Source organism: Gadus macrocephalus, chromosome 18 (genome assembly GCF_031168955.1).
Source record: "Gadus macrocephalus chromosome 18, ASM3116895v1".
In the NCBI taxonomy this organism is placed as follows: domain Eukaryota; kingdom Metazoa; phylum Chordata; class Actinopteri; order Gadiformes; family Gadidae; genus Gadus; species Gadus macrocephalus.
In genome coordinates this window covers 5,389,299-5,416,105 of record NC_082399.1, presented here as the reverse complement: position 1 = coordinate 5,416,105, position 26,807 = coordinate 5,389,299, and the positions used below count along the sequence as shown (strand labels likewise).

General features: G+C 45.6%; 2 protein-coding genes and 1 long non-coding RNA gene across 3 annotated transcripts; 1 reads left to right on the top strand and 2 right to left on the bottom strand.

The window, feature by feature from the left end:
- Positions 1-15,352: 15,352 nt before the first annotated feature.
- Positions 15,353-19,886, bottom strand: eme1 (essential meiotic structure-specific endonuclease 1). The gene is made up of 8 exons (XM_060036298.1): positions 19,265-19,886; positions 18,894-19,021; positions 18,374-18,463; positions 17,956-18,077; positions 17,423-17,555; positions 16,678-16,793; positions 16,398-16,587; positions 15,353-15,881 (listed from the first exon to the last, which is right to left on the bottom strand). Exons 1-8 carry the CDS (start codon positions 19,884-19,886, stop codon positions 15,705-15,707), a joined length of 1,578 nt encoding a protein of 525 aa, XP_059892281.1. The 3' UTR covers positions 15,353-15,704.
- A 114-nt stretch (positions 19,887-20,000) lies between these two features.
- On the top strand, positions 20,001-21,601 carry mrpl27 (mitochondrial ribosomal protein L27). Its single transcript, XM_060036299.1, has 4 exons — positions 20,001-20,139; positions 20,376-20,504; positions 20,839-20,906; positions 21,071-21,601. The coding sequence occupies exons 1-4, from the start codon at positions 20,100-20,102 to the stop codon at positions 21,275-21,277; spliced, it is 444 nt and encodes a 147-aa protein (XP_059892282.1). The 5' UTR covers positions 20,001-20,099; the 3' UTR covers positions 21,278-21,601.
- Positions 21,602-21,681: 80 nt separating this feature from the next.
- Positions 21,682-25,919, bottom strand: LOC132446155 (uncharacterized). Its single transcript, XR_009522784.1, has 4 exons — positions 25,644-25,919; positions 25,444-25,541; positions 25,006-25,101; positions 21,682-24,394 (listed from the first exon to the last, which is right to left on the bottom strand). It is a non-coding gene; the product is annotated as an uncharacterized LOC132446155 (long non-coding RNA).
- Between the last annotated feature and the right edge of the window lie 888 nt (positions 25,920-26,807).

The following is a 26,807-nucleotide window of genomic DNA, read 5'->3' as shown; positions in this document are numbered from 1 at the left end:
GTGCGTGTGTGTACCTGCACCCTTGGGGTTGAGCTTGTGAAGAGGCGGTAAGAAAAGGGACCAAAAAAATAAAAATAAAGCAGAGGGCAGACAAAGTAAAATAAATGTGATGAAATATGCAGGGAGAGGAACCTACTCTTCATTTCCTCCCGTGTGTCTGGGGAGTGCAGGAGAGATGAAAACAGGAAATGGAGGATGCTCCCAGCAGGAGCGGCAGCACAACCGTGTCCCTCCCGTGCATACGCCGAGCGCCTGCAGAAAAATAAGGAAATAAAAAGCAAGAAAAAAAAAAAACACACATTGTCGTCTTCGGAGCTGACATGACGGAGGCAGGGACGGCTGCTGTCCGTCTCCATCTCCGTCTTCGTTTGCGTGTTGTCCATCTCTCACGGACAGGCTTCTTCACTTTTTTGTTTTTTTGTTTTATTCTGCGCCAAACTCGTCGGAAAAAGAACACTTACAAGACGAATAGCAAGTAGTGTTCAAAATATATATTTTTTCCTAAATCAAGTTTCAAACAAGATCTCCTTTTGTTTTTCAACCGTAGTGATAACATGTCGCCAGAATCAAATGGTTTATAGTGACTTTGTAGCATGTTTAAATGTACCATAACAGAGTAGTCGTGCTAGTGCTCATAGTAGGCCTATTAGTTGTAGTCTTATTGAATGACATAGATAGTGTCGCTTTGTTACACTTTGCTTTGGTTTTGGCGATGATGGTGGATTATAGAGATGAGCACAGCACCTAAAAAAACGTAGGATTGACCTGGAGCCTTCCTCCCACCCAAATGTTTGCTGCTACACGTTCCTCAACCACAAGAGTCCAATGTCTGGCAATAACAACCGGTCAACACTGAGTGTTGCCATGAGACACTGCAGTTGTTTAAAGAAACCTTTGTTGAAAAGTTAGCAGATTTATTGAAGCATCTCATGTTCGTTAATCAACTGTTGAGGTAGGGGACAAATCCTCAAATCACAACTACACTTTGACCAACACGCAGCGATATGAGCAGCATTTCTGATCATCATTTGAGTGACTCTATCTAATCTTCCCGAGGCCTTCGAATAGAGGTTTCCAGACTGTTGTCGATGGTTGTTCCTGGAGCCACCAGAGGACACGTCCCTGAACTCGTTTGTTGAGCCATTTGTCAGCAGTGTCTGACATTCCTTATGGGAAAAAAAACAAATGTTGTTTACCGAAACTCTCATAACCGAATGATGAAATGCATAGTAAGACAGATGTACACGCTGTGTGTCACACAGGAGACAATGTTGCATATTTGATGGAAACATGGAGAAAATGAACGGCAAGGTAATTTACAATTTCAAGTTGCAACCCAAATTGAGTTTGACGCAATTCCTGTTTTATTGATCTCTCTTTTTATGTCTACCCAATTTTACTAGCCCTAGTGTGTGTGTCGGGGGGGGGGGGGGGGGGGGGTGTCCACATCATTATGCAGTTACTTGATTACCGTTCAAAGGCTTGAAAGACATTTGGAAGTGTGTGCAGAAACTAAGCATGTGTAACACTCGCCCATGTGTAGTGCGTGCGCGCGCGCGTGTGTGTGTAGTGTGTCTCATGCCTGTTTGTTCTTGCTACTCATTTTATTTAATTCAACCACAAACACCTCTGGGCCTGCCGCTTGGCCGAAGCACCCATAGAAAACCTTTTGTGTCCAGGTGTTCGAGGGGGTGAGTCAAAGAGAGCAGAGGGAGAATTTATCTGAAGAAAAGATAATAAGTAACTATGACAATGTGTTTTTTGGGCTCTGAGGACGCCCTCGCATGACCCAACGCTTTTCAAAGCACCAATTGTGTCGAAATAAGACTCGTCTGTGGGCCTGAATGACTCTTCATCTGTCATCACCCTCTCCTCTTCCTCCACCTCCTCCTCCTCCATCTGCGATTGGAGTGGAAGCCGACTGAGCTATGAGGTGAACACAGCTATTGTGTCTTGAGTCACACGGTGGATAAATATGCTGTTTGGGATTGGCTTCACACTCAAGTGCTCAGATTAGATTTTGGCAGCAGGCGTACGATAACAGCCCGAACCGCATTCAGCATCCTGTTATCTCCCCGACTTTAAGTCATTGATTATTTTTATGAGTGAGGGCAAGGCACACGATATCTGGTACCAGGGCATTCAGGGGGAATATTGATGTGCCATATCGCCGTTCAGAGAAACAATTATGTTGTTGTTTTTATATTTGTGATTGATGGCTTTTTAGCTGTGATGCAAGCTGTCTTAATCAAAATAGAGACCAATTTTAAATGCCTTTTGGACAAGAAAGTCACAGAGAAAGCCACGATGAATGTTTATTTTGTTGTTGTCGTCTTTTCTTTTCACAAAAACATCCACGGCAACAGACGGGCAGTGTCAAAACACAAGGCAGGAAACGCTATATGTTATGACTTGAGGAGAATTTCCGGAGATTTTACCGTCAGCATATTCTTTCTACATGGGGCATGCTGCCAAAGATGCACAAACACATAATATCTTTAAGACGTCACCCTCCGTGCTCTGTGTCTCTCGTTCTGTCTTGCTCTGTTCCTTGGTGACTTAAAGCCGGCACTCCCTCTTCGCCTGCAGTCAAGGCTCGTGACTGTACACTAAAGAGACGCCACAGCGAGTACAATTTGTACAAAAGGTTAAGGCCTGTATTACACGAGGGCGGTTTTACTCTCCAGTACTTCCTTTTTGGGGGCTCTTCTGACTTTTCATTCCACACCAAGTGTTGAAAATGTTATCTGCACTTCTCAAACTTAAGGGCCCCCTAATATAACTGTCTTTATTTACCTATAAATGTTAACATTCTGGAGAGCACAACCATGAAACACTAAAATACTACCCGGAGTTCGACTGCGGGACTGGGGTTTACACGGTCTATGTGCTCGCCAGCTGAACCGCCCTTTATCTATTTGTTCCTAATTCAGGAGGGGGGTATTTTCTGCTGACACCTCTTCTGCCGCTGTCCGCAGTTTTTTTATGCAGTAATTGCAGTGGCCTTCGACTCTGTAGACCTTGACTGTTGCACCATGATCTGTGAACCTGCCCCATCACTGTAGCCATCGTTTCTAGGGGGAAAAACTGGAGTGTCTCACCTTTTTGTCTCTCGTCGCCCAAATGTATTCAACGAGTAAACAGCCCTTGGTTGACCTGTGGGTGAATGCGTTTTGCTCTTCAAAAAGTAAATAAGGCTACCAGGTTGCTGTATTTAACAGAAGAGATCACTGCTGTTGCATAACAGGCGACACAAAACTACAGAGTACTCCCTACACAGAATTCATAGCTTGTGCCTTTCCTAGCTCTAATCTACAATACATAGCTTGTACCTTTTCTAGCTCTACTCTAGAAGACATAGCTTCCCCATGACCGAGCTCTGCGGACGTTCAGGAACATGACGTCAGTTCTCTGCAATGGTCATCGAGCTGCCATTGGGAAGCCCTCCAACGGCAGATAGTTTTGAATACTAATCACAACAATGTATTGCTAGGTGGTTTGGCGAACCAGAAGCCTAGCCAGATAATCCATCCGTCTATCTTTCATACACCGGAGCCTTCCAGCTCGGACTCCAGTGATCCCTCCGTCTCCTTCTGTATCCTTGCCTCCACACTCTGCCTGAGCTCCTTTTCAGGCGGAGATCGCAACGATTGGAAACGTGGGGGAGCATCGATGTGTAAACAAGTGTGCTTACACCCTAAACTTTTCCAACTTTTTCGTTCAAACTCTAAATAGATAAATACAAAATCAATCATAGATGGGTATTAAATAAATAAACGTGTATTTACAGTATATTAAAAATACAATTGATATAAATCTTGGAACTCTGTGCTAATTAATTATTCTTATTTTCGGAATAAAATATATAGTGTATTTGTAATAAGAATTCTGCAAATAGTCTTGAGAAACATACCACGTCGCACGCAATGTGTCGAATTTGACTTTTAAATTAATTCAGTTTTTCAGATGAATATACAAAGATAACACTTATCCTTACACACTGAGTCTAGAGGTGATAGAAGGAAATATCTTAATTAACCTTGTATAATAATTTTCCATCAAAACAGCTATTTATTTTAGCACATTTGAAAACACAATACATATTCAACAACTTCCCCTGTTGAATTAATTAGGAAACTATCCAGCTGATCTCAGGTCTGGGACTCTGATTAGAGGCAAGGTGGAGGTCACTCTGCTCTGAGTGACCTCCATAGTTCTCTGAGAACTCCCATGAGCCTCAGCATCTGTTCAATCAGGAGAAACTAGAACCACAGCATTTATTGACGACACATTTGTTGTTGAGACACCATCAGCCTCTTCTTCATGGGGACGATGGCTCCTTGAAGTATGTTGGAGATGAATTCCCCCTGATGGTGTCTAGATGCTGGCGGCTTTGTGACTGGATGGATGGGTTCCTTTGGCCCTGGAAGACCCCATCTCTCTCTCTCTGTAGATGAGTGTAGCTATTGTCCTGGAGGCGAAAGGGATGGAGGTAGGCTGCAGTGAGTCTCAACCAAGACAACAGACACAGGCATGAATGACAGATGTTTATATACACTGCGCCATGGCGAGCTGTTGAACTCCTGTTAATCCACAAGGTCTTGATTGGTTGAGAGACGAAGGACAGGAGCCTGTGATGACAGAGTGAGAGATTTTATAACCCAACAGATCATTGACCAATGGAAGAGGAATGTGGTCTTCCTATGCTACATTTCTATCACTTCCATCACCTCTAAACGTTCACTATAGACCGGTAGGGGGGGGGGGGTGTATGTGTGTGTGTGTGTGTGTGTGTGTGTGTGTGTGTGTGTGTGTGTGTGTGTGTGTGTGTGTGTGTGTGTGTGTGTGTGTGTGTGTGTGTGTGTGTGTGTGTGTGTGTGTGTGTGTGTGTGTGTGTGCATTACCATCTCCATCCAGACATCGGGGGGGTATTTTCTTTTATTGCGATTCATAATTCCCCCAATATTGACCCACGGATAAGCCAAATTGAGTTTATGAGAGTGCACACCTCTCGCAGACTCAGCAGAATAAGATCCAAACCAATCACATTTGAATGGCTCTGCGAGTCCCTTGGCCTGTGGAAGAAAGCATGGCCCGCAGCCTCGTCGGACAGGCCCGTCTCCTCCACACTGTGAGTGCCTCTGACTGCCCGGGGCCCGAGGGTGCTGGCCGGCCGGCTGGAAGTGTCCACTCCTGGCCCGGGGCCTGAATGAATGATTCATTCGCTCATCGGGGCATCCCTTGGATGATATACATGACAAAGGCTGACCGACCGTCCACCCTGAGCCATCCCACCTAATGCTTCTTCTTCCGCCGGCTCAATGGCGGCGGTACAAAAAGCATGGAAAGCGGGGGTGGAGATGGAAGCTATTGGATTGGTTTGTTGCTTGAGGGATCCCAGTGTTTGCATATAGGGCTCAGCCTGCCTGTGTTTGAGACCGGGGACTCTGCGTCCAGGCTCTGTTGGTATTCTGGACACACAGAGATCCAAACGGAGCAAATTATGCTCTTATTGCTACAAAAGATAAAAATGTTCCGGCAAGGGGTTTGGTGGGTATTATAGGAAATAAAGGGAGATTTGAGTTGGCAAACTGTGGAAAAGATTTGTTTAATAACGTCGTCTCAGGGGAAGGTCCGAAGACGATGTGGGTTGAAATTGCATTATGGAGTTGCTGACAATCTCATTTATCTACAGATTGTCCGTGGGTAAAAAAAAGAAAAAAGGAGCTAGCTCTGGCCTAGAGTGATGGAAGTGAGACGTCTTTTCATTTATATTTATATTTCGTCTTTAGTACCCAGGCATCTTCTAAAAAAAACGGTATTTTGTGAGGAAGCCAAAATGGAGGCAGTGTTCTGTTCAGGTATTTCAGAGAGAGAGTATTTCAACAGCAGCGTTAGTTTCAATTCAATCAATTTAATAAAAATTGCTCTGTAGTTCTGGATGACACATCCAATATAAATAAATATATACTTATTTATTTAATTTGACTCCAAACATAATAGAATATGCTTCACCAAGGAGGTTGCTAATGAATGTCCTCCCACACAGTAACGCGATGAAGATGCACCGATCAGGAGGCTCCACCATCTTTTAACGTTTCCCATGTGAACCTGTGTCTCTCCAAACCTGGTGTTTCCTCACCTGCAGCAGGAGGGAAGCTTGTTTGACTAGCGCTGTAGCCCAAAGGCAGAGCCGGCTTCCGCCCGGGAGACCTCCTTCTCTGGTTTCACTCCAACGACCCCTCCTACACCCTGCCCCTATTATTAGATCAAAGAGCAAGCGACTTGAGTGCAACGACATTAATGTTGAATTGCAGTTTAAACCTGCCAAGCGCCCCTGGGGCCCGCATGGTACAGATACACCCCCCCCTCTACTCCTCTATTATTAACAGTTTTCTTGAATTTTAAAACCACTCGTCATTAGGACCTGTTGAATGCAAAGATTATTGTACCCTGTGATATGGGACAGATTATCCCAGTCTCACTCTCTAGTCGCACTCTCTAGTCGCACTCTCTAGCCTCACCCTCTAGTATCAATCTATAGTATCACCCTCTAGTCTCACTCTCTAGTCTCACTCTCTAGTCTCACTCTCTAGTCTCACTCTCTAGTCGCACTCTCTAGCCTCACCCTCTAGTATCAATCTCTATTCTAACCCTCTAGTATCACTCTCTAGTCTCACTCTCTAGTCTCACTCTCTAGTCTCACTCTCTAGTCTCAATCTCTAGTCGCACTCTCTAGCCTCACCCTCTAGTATCAATCTCTATTCTCACCCTCTAGTATCACTCTATAGTATCACCCTCTAGTCTCACTCTCTAGTCTCACTCTCTAGTCTCACTCTCTAGTCTCACTCTCTAGTCTCAATCTCTAGTCACACTCTCTAGCCTCACCCTCTAGTATCAATCTCTATTCTAACCCTCTAGTATCACTCTATCGTCTCACCCCCTAGTCTCACCCTCTAGTCTTACCCGCTAGTCTCTCTCTCTTCTCTCACCCTTGTGTATCACCCTCTAGCCTCACCATCTAGTATCAGCCTCTAGTAGTCTCCCCCTATTTTTCGCATTCTCTAGTTCCACCCCCTCGTCTCACTCTTTCTAAATGATCTTCCCTTGCTTGGAGTCCTCCAGCGAGGCCTGAAATAATCCATGGGCTCTTCGTCTCAGGGACGTGATCCACAAATCTACGCTTCCTCCGCGGACCTTCTGCGCCAATCAGCTGGGAAATTGATCTTCCTGAAGGCCAACAGAGAGCATGTGTAACACTTGATTCACAAGAAACATTGAATTCCTTTTTTTTACTTTGGACTCTTGCTTGTTTCCTCCCAGTCCTGCCCTTATGAACTCCTCCAAACACAAACAAGCGAGGGTTGATAATTTAGAGCAAACGCAACACCAGAGCAACAGGCGGTAAACAAGGTTGACAGTTGATAAATTGACCGGATGGTTGGATTGCTCACTCGTGTGTTTTGTGGTGCGAGTATTGTGGAGAAAGATATTGCCAGTATAGCGCAGAACTGATTGGTTCACTCTTGGGGTTTACGAAAAAGCAGAATTAATCATATAATTATATTTCCAAAGATCACGAGAAGGCTTAGAGGTGTGTGTGTGTGTGTGTGTGTGTGTGTGTGTGTGTGTGTGTGTGTGTGTGTGTGTGTGTGTGTGTGTGTGTGTGTGTGTGTGTGTGTGTGTGTGTGTGTGTGTGTGTGTGTGCGCATTTCCCTTTCTCATCTGATGGTTACTTGCACAGAGCTGGTCTCCCACCTACAGTAGACTCATGTCTCTGGTAATGGGATGTCCTATAGCAGCGCTCGATACCTGATGGCAGAAAGTGATATTCCTATCACTTCTCCGGGAACCAAGGTACATCAAAGAACAATTGCTTTTATTATTTTATCTTTACAAATCAGACATACGCCAACATGGGGTTGTCATTATTTTGACAATCTGGATATAAACCGGGAAACACTTTGAAGCCATGTTTCACAAGTCAAATCTGCCACGAGCCCAAAGACAGAACGCCCAGTTGAACCTAATGAATGCAGATACTAATTAACATACATTGTGGTTCATGGTGGCATTTCGCTGGTGTAGCCTGATGTGACCGGGCAACGCAACGCAGCCAGAGAGATGAACGAAACCACTCGCCATAATCAGAGCTTAAGGTCAACGCTCTTCCTCCGATTAAATTAAAGTGAGGGTATTCAGTCGCAGGCATTCAGTCAATTCAAGGGTGAAATTTGCTCACAGCGTGCCGTGGCAGTATTTAGGAGGACACTACAGTTTATCGGAGCACCTGCCTCATCTCACAGCCTCCTTTTATCTCTCCGAGCGCAGCGGGGAGGGGAGACGATGAGGCTTGTGTCACATCGTGCGGCCGTAGGACGGCGGGCCTAGCTGTGTTTTTAAAGGACTTCCTTGTGGACTCCGTGACCACATGTGTTGCTGTCTGAGGCACTATGATTGAGCATCAGTCACAATTTCACGAGTAAAAAAAATTCAAACCTATTAAACGCTTAAACAATTCTGATAATGCCTATGGATTTACAATACTTGGAGTTGATAAAAAGGTTATGTACCGAAAAACGTAACATGCTATTAAAGTGTCCTTAGAGGGTTTTTCCGACCAGTATGTTGAGTAGTTTATTTTTGAGCTGCGCTCCATACCTTGTACCTGACAACATAAACTACCAACGCCAAGGACGGTTGACAGAATCGCAAAGCTGTGCAGGACAGATAAGACACACATCTCTCTGTGTTGGTCTATAAATCATGGCAACCTTGTCTTCGCTCGTCATATCTCCACACATGTCATTTATTTGTTTATTTTTTACAACACGGGTAGGGATTTGAAAGACGGACGATTCACCTTAAGTGCCAGAGACTTTTATTTTCGATGAGTCATCGGTTTTTAATTATTTAATGGAATAAAATATCACAAAATAATTATCCAGTGATTGGAGAGGACAAACTTGAAATTTAAAAAAATGCTTCAAGAAGGAGATGTCTTACATATATATTAGAATATATCTTCAATATAGGATATATCTGTGATATATATTAAATATACGATACATCTCTCTGAAATATATATATATATATGGATTTATGGATGCATAGATTTATGTCCTATATACAATATATCTGCCAAACTATTTTGCATCGGTAGAGCCATGGTCACTGACAAGAGTGTTGTGTAGTGTGAAGAGGTAGCCATGGCAACAAGGTGATTTAGGAACACACAACAAACTCACGCGCACACACACACTGACACACACACACACACACCATAAAAACACATGGTTTCAGTGGTTTTAGGAGATGCTAGTAATAACGGTCTGCTCCAGCCTTGCGAATCACTAAAACATCATCATGTCCTGACAGCTAATAATCCATCGCTGAGTTCTTTGATGCTGCCTTTGCGTTCGGCTGATGGGAGGGTACATTTAAATTGCTAAAATTTAAGTTGAAATGCAACTCGGTGTCTATTAAAAACGATGATACAGCCGAGTTTCACTGATCTGTGACTAAATAGTGAAGGATTCAGAACACTATTGATTAAATCCACGGACGGTTGAGCAATACAAGTTGTTAATTGGTGAGGACATGAAGGGTTACCTTAAACATAATGTAGGCCTAAATGAAACTTTACAGCAGAGTACCTGTAGGGGGTGTAGGCCTACATTAACCTTTACAGCAGAGTACCTGTAGGGGGGTGTGTAGGCCTACATTAACCTTTACAGCAGAGTACCTGTAGGGGGGTGTAGGCCTACATTAACCTTTACAGCAGAGTACCTGTAGGGGGGTGTAGGCCTACATTAACCTTCACAGCAGAGTACCTGTAGGGGGGTGTGTAGGCCTACATTAACCTTTACAGCAGAGTACCTGTAGGGGGGTGTAGGCCTACATTAACCTTTACAGCAGAGTACCTGTAGGGGGGTGTAGGCCTACATTAACCTTTACAGCAGAGTACCTGTAGGGGGTTGTAGGCCTACATGAGCCTTTACAGCAGAGTACCTGTAGGGGGGTGTGTAGGTCTACATTAACCTTTACAGCAGAGTACCTGTAGGGGGGTGTAGGCCTACATTAACCTTTACAGCAGAGTACCTGTAGGGGGTTGTAGGCCTACATGAGCCTTTACAGCAGAGTACCTGTAGGGGGGTGTAGGCCTACGTGAGCCTTTACAGCAGAGTACCTGTAGGGGGGTGTAGGCCTACGTGAGCCTTTACAGCAGAGTACCTGTAGGGGGGTGTAGGCCTACATGAGCCTTTAGAGTAGACTACCTGTAGGGGGGTGTAGCGTGTAGGCCTACATTAACCTTTACAGCAGAGTATCTGTAGGGGGTGTAGGCCTACATTAACCTTTAGAGCAGAGTACCATTAGGCAGTGTAGGCTTCAATGAACCTTTACAGCAGAGTACCTGTAGGGGGTGTAGGCCTACATGAGACCCTTGTGCTACTCCACACAGGGACACGCATGTGTGCCCACACGCACCCACGCACACAGACACACACACACACACACACACTGTGCTTTGGGTCGTACACAACACCAAACACAATTTTAGTCCCAGTTTTGAGGAGAATGAAATTAACATTTTAATTCCAGGTTGATCACGGCAACATTACCCAACGTAATAGCGATGCTCATTAATCTGTAGCTTTGATTATCGCCCAGTATCTTGATTTAAATCCTACTATTAAACGCTGAGTAACACTGTACTCCGGCGTGCGTCACGGTAAAGGCCGGCGCGGCCCAGCATTATTTACGGGCTGATTCCTGAACGGCGCCGGTTGGGAGGGAAGTGCCTCCCGGTGTCACTTCATCGTGTGTAATGGCCTAGAAAACAGGAGCGAGTAAACAAGGCACCACAAGGCAGTGATGCCGGCGGCCGACTCTGAGGGCCACGGTGGCGTTCAATATCATTTATTGAAGTTCATAAGGTGCCGGAATCTTCTTTGATGGCGGCAGATGAGAGTCACCCACTCCCCCTGACTCGTCTTCCAATCCCCAACGCACAAAGTACATTGTAAATATCAAGTAATGGAGGTGTCAAGGTTTGGATTTTAGTTCAGTTGTTTTTTTATTTATGTTCAGCCGAAGGGAGTTGTGTTCTCCATGTCCCGTACAGCTGAACCTGAAGTGGTGGGTTATGGATTCCTAATGGGTTTGAATAGCCTTTTAGAGTGCAATGTTTAGCATTCCTAATGTCACCCATTTTGTATGTTCTGCTGGCCTTTGGCGTATGTGTGTGGGTGTTCCAACCTTTGGAGAAAAGTTTAATGATAAATCTCTCTCTCTCTCTCTCTCTCTCTCTCTCTCTCTCTCTCTCTCTCTCTCTCTCTCTCTCTCTCTACTTTTCTATTCCTCAGTTTCTTCCACAGGGAACAGATGTGAGTCTCATCCTGATGACCAATTCTATTGTCTTTGACGCCCCTTGCAGAGAGAAGAAGCTCTCGCACTCTCAAGTTATCCACCTCTCTCTCTCTGTATTCAATGTGACCCTGCTCTAAAAACATTGGAGGGTTCACACTCATTACGCGTACCTCCTTGCGTTTTGCAGGTCACAACAACACCATTGCGGCAGGACAAGATAGATGGACTGTTGGTTTCCTAGTAATGACCAGTACTTCCCACAAGTGGGCTCAGGGTAGTCTGCTGGAGAAGCGGCTTCTCTGGGTTCCCTAACGCACTCTGATGCTAGGTTGTCCTAAAGAGATGAATAGACTGCAGGGGTGTTTGTCTTGTTCCAGCCTATCTGATGTTGTAATAGCTGGAGCCGACTGAGAGGAGAGTCGAGTTAACTCTCTGTAGCTTCATAAAACAGGACCAGAGTTAGCCCCTGTACCCGGCCTCACCCAGCTTCATAAGGTTCTGTGCTCAACTCTTCATAATGTTCTGAACTCAGCTCTTCATAATGTTCTGAACTCAGCTCTTCATAATGTTCTGAACTCAACTCTTCACTTATGAATACAGCTCTTCATCACTGTTATTTAGTGAGCCCCTCATAATCATCTGTAATCAGCTTTTCATAATGTTGTGATCTCAGCTCTTTGTAACTGTTCCGTACCCAGGTCTTCATGAGTGTTCTAAACTCAGCGCTCCATGACAGTTCTCTACTCAGACTTCTTATTGGTCTGTACTCAGCTCTTCATGTTCTGAACTCAGCTCTTCATAATTTTCTGATCCCAGCTCTTCATAATCGTCCTGTACCCCTGCAGCTCTTCATAACTGTTCTATTCCCATCTCTCCACGATGCTCTGTTCTCAGTCCTGCATCCTGTTCAGCACGCAGCTCCTCATAAGGTTCTGTACCCGGCTTCTCAATATCTTCCTGTGCCCAGCTCTTTATAAATGTTCTGTACCTAGCTTTTCATAATGCTTTGTGCTCAGGCCTTCATCATGTTCTCTACCCAGCTTCATAATGATCGCAAGTTAGCGTCATTGAGTCTCTGAAAAGGCCAAATCCATTACTAACAGGAATTTAACAGATTCATGTTGAATAATGAACAACCTTGAAGCTGCCTCAATTGTACATAAACGGATATATATTTTTCTATTAACAATCTGTATTTATTCCTATCGAAGATGATGGATTCCTGTAGCTATTTGTTCAGGCGTAGTGCACCTAACAGTTTAGCATTTGAAATGCATTACTGTATTCGATTAGTAATGCCTAGCTGAAGCAAAGGGGCAAACCAAGGTTGACTGATTAGTTTAGTCGGTTAAAGATGGGATTCAGCAGTAGTCCATACAATTGGTCCAAACGATTGCGGTGTGGTTGAGTCACTTATGACTTCAAGCCCCTGCGAACGTCACGCTTCACACCGGAATCACCCTTGATCTTGCCGAAAAGCAGTCATGAACTCGAGTGTTTTGAATATGGGTTATACTTCTGTGGATGTCTGTGTGTGGACATATGCTTATTATTTTCCGTGCGCAAACTACTGCGTCAGTCCATGTAGATGCCACACTTCTTCCTTCTTGCGCACTACTGCGTCAATGTGTGATGTAGAAGACGCCTGTGTGGCTCTGGTCTTTGTGTTAGTTATCAGACATTCCAGTAGTGCCGTCAGCCTCCAAACCAAACGCTGGTCTCCCTTTTTTTTTTTTTACCTCGCTTGGATCCGGCCGTCGGGCCGACCTATGATTGCAGCGTTAATAATAAAATAAAATGATTCCCCAGAGGAGCGCTGGTCTGCATACCGAGGGTGAAGTGGCAGGCTGCATGAGGAGGGGGTCTGATTTGGTTCATTCTACACACGCACACCCCCCCACCCCCCGTGCCGATGCAGCCTCCACAGCCACACCGAGCTGCTCTCTGCTAGGGAAGGGGGCACGGCACGCGGCACAGTGTGGCTGTGTGTTGACGAGCCAGAGAGCCAGCAGGGTTACATTAAATAAAATAACCTGGTACTGGATCGGCACCACATCCAGTGAATTGGGTCATGTCTCAGCCTCTTGCTGCTTTTCACATCTCTGGCGAGGAAATGGTTTCCCCGTCTTATCCCGCAAACCTTTCCTGGTAGCTGGGGTACTATGACTAATCAGACCTCTCCCGGTAGAGGGGTACGAGGACTTAGCAGACCTCTCCCGGTAGAGGGTACAAAGGCTTAGCAGACCTCTCTTGGTAGCAGGGTACAAAGAAGTAGAGGGGTACAAAGACTTAGCAGACCTCTCCTGGTAGGGGGGCACTATGTCTTAAGGGTGAAAGCTGGTACTGGTTGAGGGGCCTGAGAGTCAATGTGTCCGTTCACTGTGAGCCTGTGGATCTGAGTAGTCTAAAGTGTTGGCTGATTGGTGACTGAAGTGTGTGGGTGACTGGTGTGTGTGTGTGTGTGTGTGTGTGTGTGTGTGTGTGTGTGTGTGGGGCACGGTAACTGGCTCATGTAGTGCAGACAGAGCACAGGTAATACGAAAACAAAAAGAGAACAGATTTTTTCAGAGAAGCTATTTTCATTAACTTTGGAGACAAGCAACAGTTCTAAATATATATGTGTGTGAGAGATGGGCATTGTTCTCAATCGTCTTCACTTGTGACTACTTACCTTGTGTCTCATATGTATGTGAGCCCTGAGCTACGATACCTGTGTTAGTCTACAGCACAGAGGTGTGTTATTTGTTGGAGAAGTCTCCTCCTATATAACACTCATGTGGATACATTTTTAATGACAATCGGGTGAGGAAATGTTAGCGCACCAAGCCAAGACTTTCCGCAGCGTCCTCCTCAGAGGACGCGTGATTCAGTTTAGCGCTCTCACCTCATGTTTTTGCACTCCGAGACTTGAGTGTACAGAACAACACTAACTTGCGTGGCTGTCACTTTGAATAATGAATTTCTCCTCGTCTACTTTCCTATCTGCAACATTTTGCAAAAAAAAACATTGTGACAAGATTATTCTGTGCATATTTAGCTCTCTGCGTCTTTATCTTACATTAGGCGGTTTCACGCCTGATTTTATAAAGCTCTCCAAGACACAAGATACACAAATTGATGCATTTCTAGTCTGCGTCAAGTCAAGTATCTCATAACTCACACTGGTGCAAGCCTGACCCCTAGTGCCCAATACCGTCCTAACATTACGGTTTCATAATGTACGCCAGATAGATAAACCAATATACATTTCCCGAAGGTAAAGATAGTTCTCCATCTCCATCTGGCAGCAACATAATGGTATGTTGAGCAATTCAGTTCAAACCACTCAGAACAATAATGTGTTCACTGGTTCTGTAGGGCTTACTAGCATCCCTCAGCCGCTGGTCTGTGACATGTTTGTAGAATTAAACGACAACCTTATGTCCACTCTCACATGGAATATTGCCGCCATGCGTCTTGCTCGCCAATCGCAACATCATTGCTACTCGCCACATAGGCGGCATGCTCCGTATTTTCAAAGACCTGCCGTGTCTCTCATCTCTTAACACCATTTAACGCCTCGTTACCCTGCATTTGATTGTTTTTTTTTCTCTCACCCTGCTCCAAACCCTCATCACTTCTTGGCTCCGTTTTTGTTAATGTGCTGAAAATGAGCCACAGGCTCAGCAGTGTCGAGCGGAGCCGAGTGGGTTACTCGGTGGATTTACCACCGGGCTGGAGAGTGCAAACAGGGGGGCCGTAATGAGTTCTACCAGCGACAGCCATGGAGACAAACAGAGCTGGGAGACCAGCCGCACATCATTCAGTTTGGGCCCGGTGGCTAAGAGATGTGGGCCACTGAGTTATGCCTTGGATAATGCTTCATTTAACTACTTTACAGGTCTGCCGTTGAGCTCCAAGCTATTTGGTTGTAGTTCTACCTCTGTTTAACCGCACGGTACATCATTTCTACTGGAATAAAATGGCATGGCAAGTTTGGAAATACTTTTTTGCATTTTATAGATTTAATAATACACAGAGGCGCTATAAAGTAATAGAACACAAACAATACACATTATGTTTACACATGTTTTAAATAAACACATTTGCATTACCATTCAAAGTGATTGCATCAACATGAATGAAGTAAAAAATCTGTTTTAACTTAAAAAATCTGTTTCTCACATAAAATATGTGAGAAATAAAATACCGTAGCGCTCCAGGAAAACATTTTTTGCACACACACACACACACACACACACACACACACACACACACACACACACACACACACACACACACACACACACACACACACACACACACACACACACACACACAGTCTTGCTCAGCGGTCAGGTGGTGGAGTCCAGCGTCTGCTGGGCGTCCTCGGAGCTCAGCAGGAGGTGTAGGCGCCTGGAGAGCTCCGGCCCCACCCGCCGCCTGGTGGCCGTCACGCCCTCCCCTCGGCGAATCAGGAGCTCCGACAGCAGGGAGGTCCTCTCGCGGTCCGTCCGGCAACCCCGGTACGCCTGGGGTGGTCAATGACGACACGTCGTTATGACGACGCATGGTGTCGACGTCGGTTTGGGGTCGACGTGTGCATAGGGACAGACAGACGGAGGCGTTGTTGACACATTGAGCGTGAAGCACAGAAAACAAACACTTGAGGCAGGGTTACTACGGATTGGGTCTGCGCTCTGTAGAAACAGTGCAGTGCCCAATCAGACAGGTGATGAAGCGGAGGAAATTGAGCTAATTGGTTTATGCAAAAGTCTTTAAATGGATTATCCAGCTGTGAACGTGGTAGTCCGCTGGGAATGTAAAATGCCATGCTGCAAAAAAGAAAAAGAATAAACCTGTCTGACAGTATGAAAAAAACGTTTTAATTTCAGTGTCTTCAAGGAAACCGCTGCGGTATTGCCGTTACGGTATGTGTGTTTTCACAGTACACTTTATTGCTTACTCCATCTTAAAATGAGCGAGATATTCATTTTTGACGGAAATGAAAATGTGTGAAACGGGGAGGGGCGTGAGCGGCTGTCCACCTGTCTGAGGAGCTGAGGCGACGGATAGGCCCCCAGGATGGCGGAGGCCATGTCGGGGCTGACTCTGTTGAGCTGCTGGATCTGCCTCTTCCACACCTGGAGCAGGCCTTTACCCAGGCGGTCCACCTTCTGGCCCCCCGCCCACTCACTCTCCAGGCAGAAGGAAAAGCCTGTGTTATCCCGGTCGTGCCTGCACACACACACACACACACACTTATAATATATGTTACACACAGATGGGAACGCACACACCTCGCTTTGTTCTACTGGGTTTCCTCACTTGAAAGGGGCCTCTGCTATAGCTTTGGTTGTCATGGCGATGTGATCCGAAAAGTCCTTCCATGCCGCCAGGAAGCGCACTTGCACCCCGGTGTGCAGCTGCAGATGTACGACCGCCTGTGGGGAGTAAAGTGATGGTGACCGGGCCTGTACATACTAGCGACCAATCACAGGAGCATGGGACTGGTGGGCGCTATGTAGGTCGTCATGGTTTCGCAGATCATTATGAAATAATTAGTCATTATGGGGGGGCCACATTGTTGTTTGAAACCTTCTCATGCAAGAGGTGGCCCAACTGTAAAATATACCGTAACCTAGATTCTGCTACAGTATATTCAAGATGATTTAGGATTTTACAGTACTGCAACTCTCTCGAGTCCTTTTAATACGACACGAGTATGAATCGCCAACAACGAATCCGATTTAATGATACTAATACACCTACATGGTGCACACTCCCTCCTTTAATCTAGATGAGGAGATGCTCATTAAGGGCATTTAATTAGTTCCTCATAATTAGGTGGCGTCTCTTAAACGAACCGATGGCAGCTTCTGTCTGGAGCGTTCACTCGTGTGTGCGTGTGTGCCCTCTTGACAAACGGCTGTGACTGCGTGTGCATCTTCGACAGGGTTATAAATGTCATCCAGGTGAAAGCTGGTTTACAGAGTGGGCCATAAAACGACCGGGTACTCCTTCAGCTTCACGAGCAGCCAGCGACCCGGGCGTTGGGAGAGCTGCCACCCACCTCCTCCACGTCCATCCGGGACACGTCGGGGGGCGGCTCCGCCTGGGGCTTCCTGCTCCGCTTGGCCCCGCCGCCGCGCTCCTCACCCAGCACCGCCCCCCGGAGCCTCTTCTGACCGTGGGCCTTCTGGGCTCTGGCGGGGTCGAGGCGGCGTTGTTAGTCCATCCCTCTGTCACAGTTCCCCCACTATACAACCCCCCCCCCCACCCTCCCCTTTCCTCCCTAACCCTCAACCCTTTAAAGGACCTAGAGGAGTAAAAAATCTGGCCGAAGTGCAACCTTAATGGTAATAATCATGAAACTAATAGTATCAATTCATGGAGCAAAGACCATATTCCTAAGATACTCGTAGGAGGCCTGGTATTTTTATATTGACCATATTTTTTTATTGAGAAAGAATGGTCACCAGAGTGTGCTGCTCATCACTATCCCCCTTCCTGTAGGGCTAATCGGAGCCCAGGCTGGGGTGCCCGTTGTGCCCCTTCCTGTAGGGCTTATAGGGACCCCGACTGGGCCGCTGAAAGTCCCCATACCTGTAGTGCTTCTCTAGGTCCACCACAGCCAGGCTGATGATCCGTCCAGGGTTCCGGGTCTGCTGCTCCTGGACCCAGCAGCTTAGACCAGGGCTTTGACCAGTCCTCCCATGCCTCTGCTCCTGTGTCCGAGGGGAGGTGGAGGGGATGAAGGCCAATTCATAGTCCAGTCGTTTAACACAGTGGTATTAATCAAGCCTTTTGAAAAAAAAAAAAAATTACCAGGTTGACGCTGGTCATCTCTGTAAAGACTCATACTAAACGCCATTTAAAGGCCAACTATAGAGAATGGAAAAAGGTTAACCTTTGAATCTATCAGGTAGCGGTGTTCACACACACATCTCCACAAGCATCAGCCTGGTCTATTCAACTAATCTCACCTAGTCGATGTAGCTTCAAGCGCAGAGGTTTCACAGACCTGAGTGTAGTTATGAACAAGGGCGATGAAGTCGTCTGCGGTCATCTGAATCACCACATGGGCCTCTGGTACGCTGCTCTCTTCACCTATCTGCATGGACAGATGGAGAGAAGAAGGGTTCTTCATACTGCATTAAGTTCTGCAATGAAGTGAAACCCCATGAGGAGAACACTGACAGGAACTTTATTATGAACATATGTATCCATTCCGTTGTTCTAGACATGCATTTTGGGTGCAAAAGGACAGGGTTTTGAACAAAAAACAAAAAACATGTCTTCGAGACAACCCCTACATCGCAGTTCATCCAAAATCAGTGTGATAAACAAGGGGAGAGACAGAAACGGGAGCTTACCTTGAAAACACAATTTCCTGTCAGCCAAACACTTGTGTGTGTGACTGCTGTTGTTGTGACGCGAGGTGAGCCTCACCTGCTGTGACGGGGCTCTCCGGAGCCAGCCAAACACTTGTGTGTGTGTGTGTGTGTGTGACTGCTGTTGTTGTGACGCGAGGTGAGCCTCACCTGCTGTGACGGGGCTCTCCGGAGCCAGCTGACGCTACGGGGGAGGGGCTGCTTCTCGATGGCACAGGAGCAACCGAGCTCTTGGAGCGAGGTTAGGAGAGTACCTCCTCCCTCAAGCAGGACCAGACCTGGAACACAGCAGAGACGCTCACAAACTTGGCAGCTCTAGCGTGTTCACAGTGCTCAGACTATCCAAGCTTACATTCAACCCAAACACACCCCAGCCAGATGACATTTGTTTGATGCTGTATACCTTGGTATCGCCCCCACCATGCGTTCGATCCATGCTGAGTGTTTACCTGGGTCTACCACCACCACCACCACCATCACCACCACTACCATGTGTTTGATAGATGCTTAATAGTGTTTACCTGGGTCTACCACCACCACCATGTGTTTGATACACTCCTCCGGCCTCAGGGCCTTGGCAGCCTCCTGCTGGGCTTTGCGCTCCGCCTTCTGCCTTTCAAGCTCCACCTTCCGGTTCTCCTTGTCCCCTTTGTCCCTCCTGTTCACCTCCTCCCTGCCGGTCCGAATGGACTGCCCTGCCACAGTGCTCTTGGCCGGGTATGCTTTGGAGGTTCCTGCGGTGGATGTGGTGGGAGGCGGCCACGACTTAAGGGCCGTCCTCTCCTCTGCAGCTGTCACCCCCGTTTGGACCGGGAGAGGTTGTTGTGGATGACACGGCGGACTTCGGTGAGAATCGTTGGCGTTTCTGACAATACTAACCACAGGTGCCTGCCTCTGTTTGAGTCTAAGCGCCAAGGGAACGTAGGGTGCCTCTTCCTCAGAGTCACTGCTGAGCATCATGACGTCCTCACTGGGGACTCCGGCGGCGGCAGCGGGCTCCGCAGCGGGCAGGGAGCAGAGGGATGCGACGTCGGTGTCGGAGCTGTCCAGATAAACCAGATCCGCGGCTCTGTTCGCCTGGGAGCCGCGTCGTCCCGCCTGCAGAAAGTCGTACACGGGGAAGTCCTCTTCCGAGTCACTCATTCTCAACGCTACTAGATTAAAACGTGGTTATAACAATTCGTTAAGAAAGTGTTCCCAGGCGGACAAGCGCATAACTTCAAAACGTTCATGTGTAAACCAAAACATCAGTGCCTTATTTTACTTTGAGCTTCCCGCCGCCATATTTTACGTTACCTACGTAAGCGCGTCATCATCAATGCCGTGTGACGCCTTTAATAGGTCACGTGATATAAGATGGCGTCGCTTGCGTCCTTGGTGTTCCGAACAAGAACAGGTACAGAATATCTATCTTCTCTGTGTATTCATTTGCATTTCATTCTGATATGTGATGTGACCGCTGTTTGTGGTATTTAGGTTACGGTTGGTTGTCTTTAGCTCTGATACTGGGCTCAGCATTTAACCTCCTATTCCACCCATCCTATACAACACATGTTTTGCACATTGCCAGCATTAAGAAGGGTTATATAAGAAGGGGTGAATATAAACGTAACTATTTCTTCTGTGCTATAGGGCTGTTGCTTCCTTGCCAATCCTCATTCATTGACTCGGTAAGGTTTGCCTCAAAGAAAGCTGGCGGTAGCAGCAAGAACCTGGGAGGTAAAAGCCCTGGTCGGAGATATGGATTCAAGAAGCACGACGGTACAGTTGCATGCAGTTTAATATACTTTGCATTACATCTGAACACGACTAAACTTTAATTGAATAGGCCTGGCATTCATCTGAACCTTCCTCCAAATGCATATTTGGAAGAACTTCCACACAGTGATTGTCCAGCATGTAGTCTGCCCTTCGACCAATAGAACAGAAGTTTAAATTATAACCCAGGGTTAACCACTAGGGGTAATCGTAATTGGGCGAGATAGAATAACATAAAGTAGACGGAATACATCTTAAAGTATCATTATCATAGCTATGTGGGTGGTCTGTCTGCAGCAGACGGATGATAATTCTCTTTTCCATTCTCTTTAACCAGGAAACTTTGTCCATGCGGGGAACATCCTTGCAACACAGCGAGGTCTGAGGTATCACCCCGGAGCTCATGTGAGTGTGAAGCTTCATCATGTCTTCACCACATTCAGTTTAATTTAAGATGCCTGTCTTTATGTAACCATGACAAAGAACTGCTCTGTTTAGCTCATTGGTACAGCCTTTTTCTGGTTGTCTCATGTATCATGTATCTCTCGTTTCTCCTCGTCGGCCACCAGGTGGGGATGGGAACCAACAACACGTTGTACGCCCTTGAGGACGGCGAGGTCCGCTTCACCAAAGAGGTCTATGTCCCGCCGCCTCGTAGCCCAGAGGCTACAGCCGTCATCTGCAAGCTGCCCAGGGGCGTGATTCTCTACAAGACCTTCATCAACGTCCTGCCCAACCTGCAGGAGGGCAAGTTTAAACTGGTGGACATGGTCTGATACCCGGAAGGGCTGGGATAAGACTGACTTGAAAGAGGGGGGGGGACTCGAGGCATATGCTTCTTGTTGTGTTGAACACCAAAGACCCGGATCACAGCAGTTCAACGGACATGGCACACTCCTGAGCTGATTGTGTTTGGATCACATTGTGTTCATCTCAGCACAACCTCTCCGGCCATAATGTAATCCTTGGACCTGCACATCGTACTCGCAGGGATTCATGTTTTGCTTCGGTAGCCTTTAGGTTTTTCAGAGCATCTGTATTATTTGTATTGTTCTGTGGTATTGAATACCTACCGCATAAAGTCTTGGTTTAATATAAAATGGAGTCTTGGATTTATTCAGCCAGCCATTTATATTATCGTGATGCTGTTGTTCATTTCGCACGTATTCACAAACAAAGCTTTGAAGCTTAAAAAGGTGCATTTTATTTTCTAACCACAAGATGTCTCTCACGGTCAATGTAGCACGGTCCCAATCACAGTAGCATAAGCAAGTTTTAAGCACGGTTGCCTATAGTTATTAGAATTGAAAGAGGGTGTATTTTTTCTTTACACAACCATATTGGCAACCACCTTGCTTTTAAGAATGTAATACAAATATTTATAAAATCTTCCTCTAGCATGCTAAGTGAATCATGAAGACACTTCTGCTTTCATATTAAAAATAAACTGCATCGTGCTAATCAAGGGTTTATATTGTGTTGTGATTATCAGTGATATCCAAGCATCTTATTTGGCAGGTGAGACGGGTCAATCACATGAACACGAATCAATCAATGGTGGCTTCCTTGAATAAATTGTTAATTGTATCGATAAGGCCAAAGTCATTTGACTTTTTTCAGCAATAGCAGCAGTTATGTTGATTGGATTTGCATGTAAAAGAAATGTATAGTTTGAATAGGTAAACACCATCTGGAAATGACATGCCGTTAAACACAATTACTATTCATAAACCTACAATATGCAAGATTGGCTATTTAAAGCAAGCAGAGTCTAAACTTTCAAAACATACGGTCCTACTTATCACCTCCCTCTCCCTGTTCACTCTAAAGCTGTCCAAGCAGGTTTTTGATAAGCTATGGTTGTAAGTCCCATTTATTAATTGGATTTCATTCAAGGGGTACATGACTGTTGATTGGCTGTGATTTGCCAGAAAAGGTAGGCCCGCAGACAAATCCTAGAATGGGAGCCCTCTGATTCTAGCACAGGATTTCTAGACAGAAACGGGGCAATGAACCTTTGCAGTGTAGACTTCTTATTGCTTTCTACACAAAATAACATGTAACCTAATCTCCAGGGCCTGCTATGGGCCAGTTCACTTACAGGCCTTGTTCCTTCCATGTATCTAAACTTGTCTAATAGTGTTGCTTTCGTTGTCTAGAATATCTGATATCCGACACTCCTTTTCCACAATGATTCACTGACCACATTGCAGTTATGAAAGCAAGTCAAACACGGCTTTAGACGTGGGGGGCTGGGGGTTCCCGTGGTATGCAGGGGAGTGAGCACAGCGCCTGGTACTCTCTGAATGGGAGTGAGTTCAGGGTTGCTCGTGTCAGAGTGGAATGAATGTTATGTGGGGAGTTTAGGTCGTTTTATACTCGGTCACAGCTGGAGCAAGGGTGAACACAAAGAAGGCATTAATAGAATTCAAGTTATACAACTTATGAGAGGAATGCAGTCCTTGTCCCTGCTGACTCTTTATATGTGGTGTCCAAAGGGAATTCTACGTTACATACTGAAAGCCGTGGACAGGATGTCATTGGTATCAATCATGGAGAGGCACCAAGTAGAACCCTAAGGCACACAATTTGTTAAACATTGACAATGAAGAAAAATTAATCTGAACAAAACTCTGGACACACCAAACAGCTCCCAGTGTTTGTTTCGTCTGCCTGTGTCTGGTATTTGAGCTGGGTTAATCAGTAACTTTCATTATCCTTCCTCTCTCCCTCACAAGCTAATGATCATAGGTGATGTTTGCCTGCCTTGAGTTAAAGTTCAGTTTTTTCGGCTGACCACAGGTTGTTCCTTGACGAAAACCACCGTTGGACCTCTGTCCAACAACTTTGACAAAAAGGATCCTTATACCCCACACGTCCATAGACGTTGGCAAAGTAATTATCATATTCCAGGATTCCAGCTCTGGTAAATTGATAACTTTGAATTCTTCCCCTTGCCAAAGCAAAGAGCGAACACACACATGTTGCGATAACAGTTTACAATAGCAACCTGAGCCTCTGTGATTTTAAGTGTGCTGGCATGAGTCGTCACGATCCTCAAATCCCGTCCTCACAGGCGCCTCACACGCCTTTCATAACCCTTTAACATTATACACGGCCCGACAATCATTCTCCTGCGCTCAGCCTGTAAGAGACGAGCTGACGAGAGAGGACAGCCCCCCAAGTTGGTACGGTAGCTTTATCTGGTCAGACTCTGCGGTCCTGGCTGGTCGGGAGATGTGGCTCCGGATGTTCAGGTGATGCACTGTGGTCCCTGTTTGAAGAACGGCCATCTTGGTCCTGGGCAGGAACCCTGTGGTCATCCAGACGCCCCAAACCCAGGGAGGGAACGTGGAGAGGCTGGTGGAGGGACTCGGCGTATGAAGGAGGAGGCTGTGAATGACAGGACATTAATTGTGCCAATTATGGCTTTGTCAGTTGACTTATTGATTAGTTATTTCCATGTTTTTCGTTAAATGAAATGTCACATCCTAATTGATTGCCGGAGCCCAAAGTGATGTCTTAAAATCAAATCGAAATTATAATCAACCTCGTAAACATGACGGTGATCAACTAGTCAGCACTATATCGTGTGTGTGTGTGTGTGTGTGTGTGTGTGTGTGTGTGTGTGTGTGTGTGTGTGTGTGTGTGTGTGTGTGTGTGTGTGTGTGTGTGTGTGTGTGTGTGTGTGTGTGTAATCCAGTGTCCCGGTATCCCCTTACCTCCCAGTCACCGTGCGAGCTGGTTCTCAGGCTGAAGCGCTCAGAGATCATGTGGTGGATGAGCGTTCTCCGGTCCTTCCTGCAAACACTCTCGTAGGACGGCAGGCGTGGGGCGGCCCCCGGCAGGTGGTAATCACTGGGCTTCCCGATCACGAAGGGACCTCTGGGGGGCTACCGACCCGCGTCAACACACTTCATTAGATATTCACTATGTCATGACAGCATTCTTCAGTAGTCATTCACTATGTCATGACATCATTCTTCAGTAGTTATTCACTATGTCATGACAGCATTCTTCAGTAGTTATTCACTATGTAGTGACCGTATTCGTCCTCAGTTATTCACTATTTAATGACGGCTTTCTGCAATAGTTCTTCACTGGATAATGACAACCTTCTTCAATAGTTATTCACTAGCGAATGATGCCTTTCTTCCTCAGTTATTAACACCGATAATGATTTCTTCATTAGTTATTCACTTGATAATGATGACTTTCATTAGTTATTCACTAGATAATGATGACTTTCTTCATTAGTTATTCACTGGATAATGACAATGTCTTCAATAGTTATTAACTACATTGTCACAAAACATCGGTGTGATCTTTGACATGAATAGAATGTGTAATGATGTGTTTCACTCATTCACTGGGATCTGTGACATAATTGCAATGTGTTTCACTCATTCACTGTAATCTGTGACATGAATTATTTGTGTAGTAAGTCATGTATATCACTCATTCACTGGGATGTTAGAACTGATTGTAATGGTTTTAGGCCTACTTGATTATGGTCAAAGTCATCACAGTTCATGATTCTGTCGTCATGTAGTCCAAAGCCAACCAGAGCGTCCCTGCTGTGATAGTGGGGAGGTTCATTCTGGAATACGTAGGATCATGTGAGTAGTTATAAGTGAAATGTTCCAGGCATAGGCCTATGAATGTAGGTAAAATGTGACAAAATGTCTGGACATCGTCAGATGTCATTGCTCCATTTGTGTAGCAATCTATAGCATTACTGGTCAAATGTTAAGATACATCCAAAAGCCAATATTTCAATCGATATAATTGATAATGCTCATGTATAATACTTATGTTATATAGGCCCTTTGTTATATAATATGTTCCATGATATAGGATTTACAAGTATACATTAGAGCCAGTGTAAGTAGCCTATCGTCTCCACTGTGTAGCATTGTGATATTCCCCTGAGTTTTCTCACCGTGGTTCGGGAGCTGGCTGTCCTGCAGCAGAACGGATCCCTCCTGTAGATCAGCACCAGCAGCAGAGCCACCAAGATGAAGAACAAGCAACATGACACTATGGGGGAAGGTGACACACAACGGAACCATTTCACAAAATAACGGTTGAGGTAGAAGTTAAACTTTTGAGATCGGGTTTTACTCGGTAGTCGTTACTCACGTGAACTCACGGTGACGGTCAGCGGATCGATTACGAATGTGTCAGCGGACGACATTCTTAGTTTATCCAAAGTTAGTTTCTTTATGAACAGGGACGCGGGAAGTCAGTCCGAGGGGGGGGGGGGGGTGCTGAGAGAAAGTCTATATAATGACGTAATAATAAATGCTGCGCAACATCCATTGTTTACAGAGACGAGATTACGGGTGACGTCACATTCAGGGCTCCGCTCTGATAAACACTCTACTGGTGTGTAAAAAGAGTTCTGCCAACTAGCCACTGTTATTCACAAACGTTAGCAAGTAAACAATGTGGAAATTAGAGTAAACTCGGCTGATACTGTGCTGAATTTCACACACTAACAACATGCCGACAATTGCAGTCCGGGATTATACACATTACACAGCGTTATAACAATTATTCAGGAGGTTATTTCTAAAGGTTTACAAAGGAAAATGACAATAAAAGAAAGCCTTAATTTTCATCCAGAGTAACGAGTTGTCTGATATGAGGAAAGTGACGGTTTCTCCGTCAAGTAAACCGTCCGTCTTTGCTCTTTTTTTGCCAACCAGTTTACGTGCGGGATTCCAGAATCAAAACGATAACATTCAACGTGTCTATTAATATGGCAGCAACATTTTACACCAGTTTTAGAATGTTCAATACAACAGAGGTTGAACACCAACATGCTTATGTAAAATCAGCATAGTAGACCTACCATATTCAGCTATTTGTTCAGAAAACGTTCTCACTTGCAGTTACAGCCAGGGGCCGCTGTAGCCCCCTAAGCACCCCCACTTCCCGCGTCCCTGGGTAACACTGTTGTTTTTTATTGGTCGTCATGAAAAAAAGAAAAGGGGTAACACTGTCAATATTTATCAAATAAAACATAGGGGGCGACACTGTTGTTTTTCTTTGGTCGTCATGAAAAAAAACACAAGGGGTAACACTGTCGTTTTCATCAAATGAAACATAAGGGGTAACACTGTCGTTTTTTATCGGTCGTCATGAAAAAAACATAAGGGTCGATATTTATCAATTAAAACATAGGGGGTAACACTGTCGTTTTTATCAAATGAAACATGAGGGGTGACACTGTCGTTTTCATCAAATGAAACATGAGGGGTAACACTGTCGTTTAATCAAATGAAACATAAGGGGTAACAC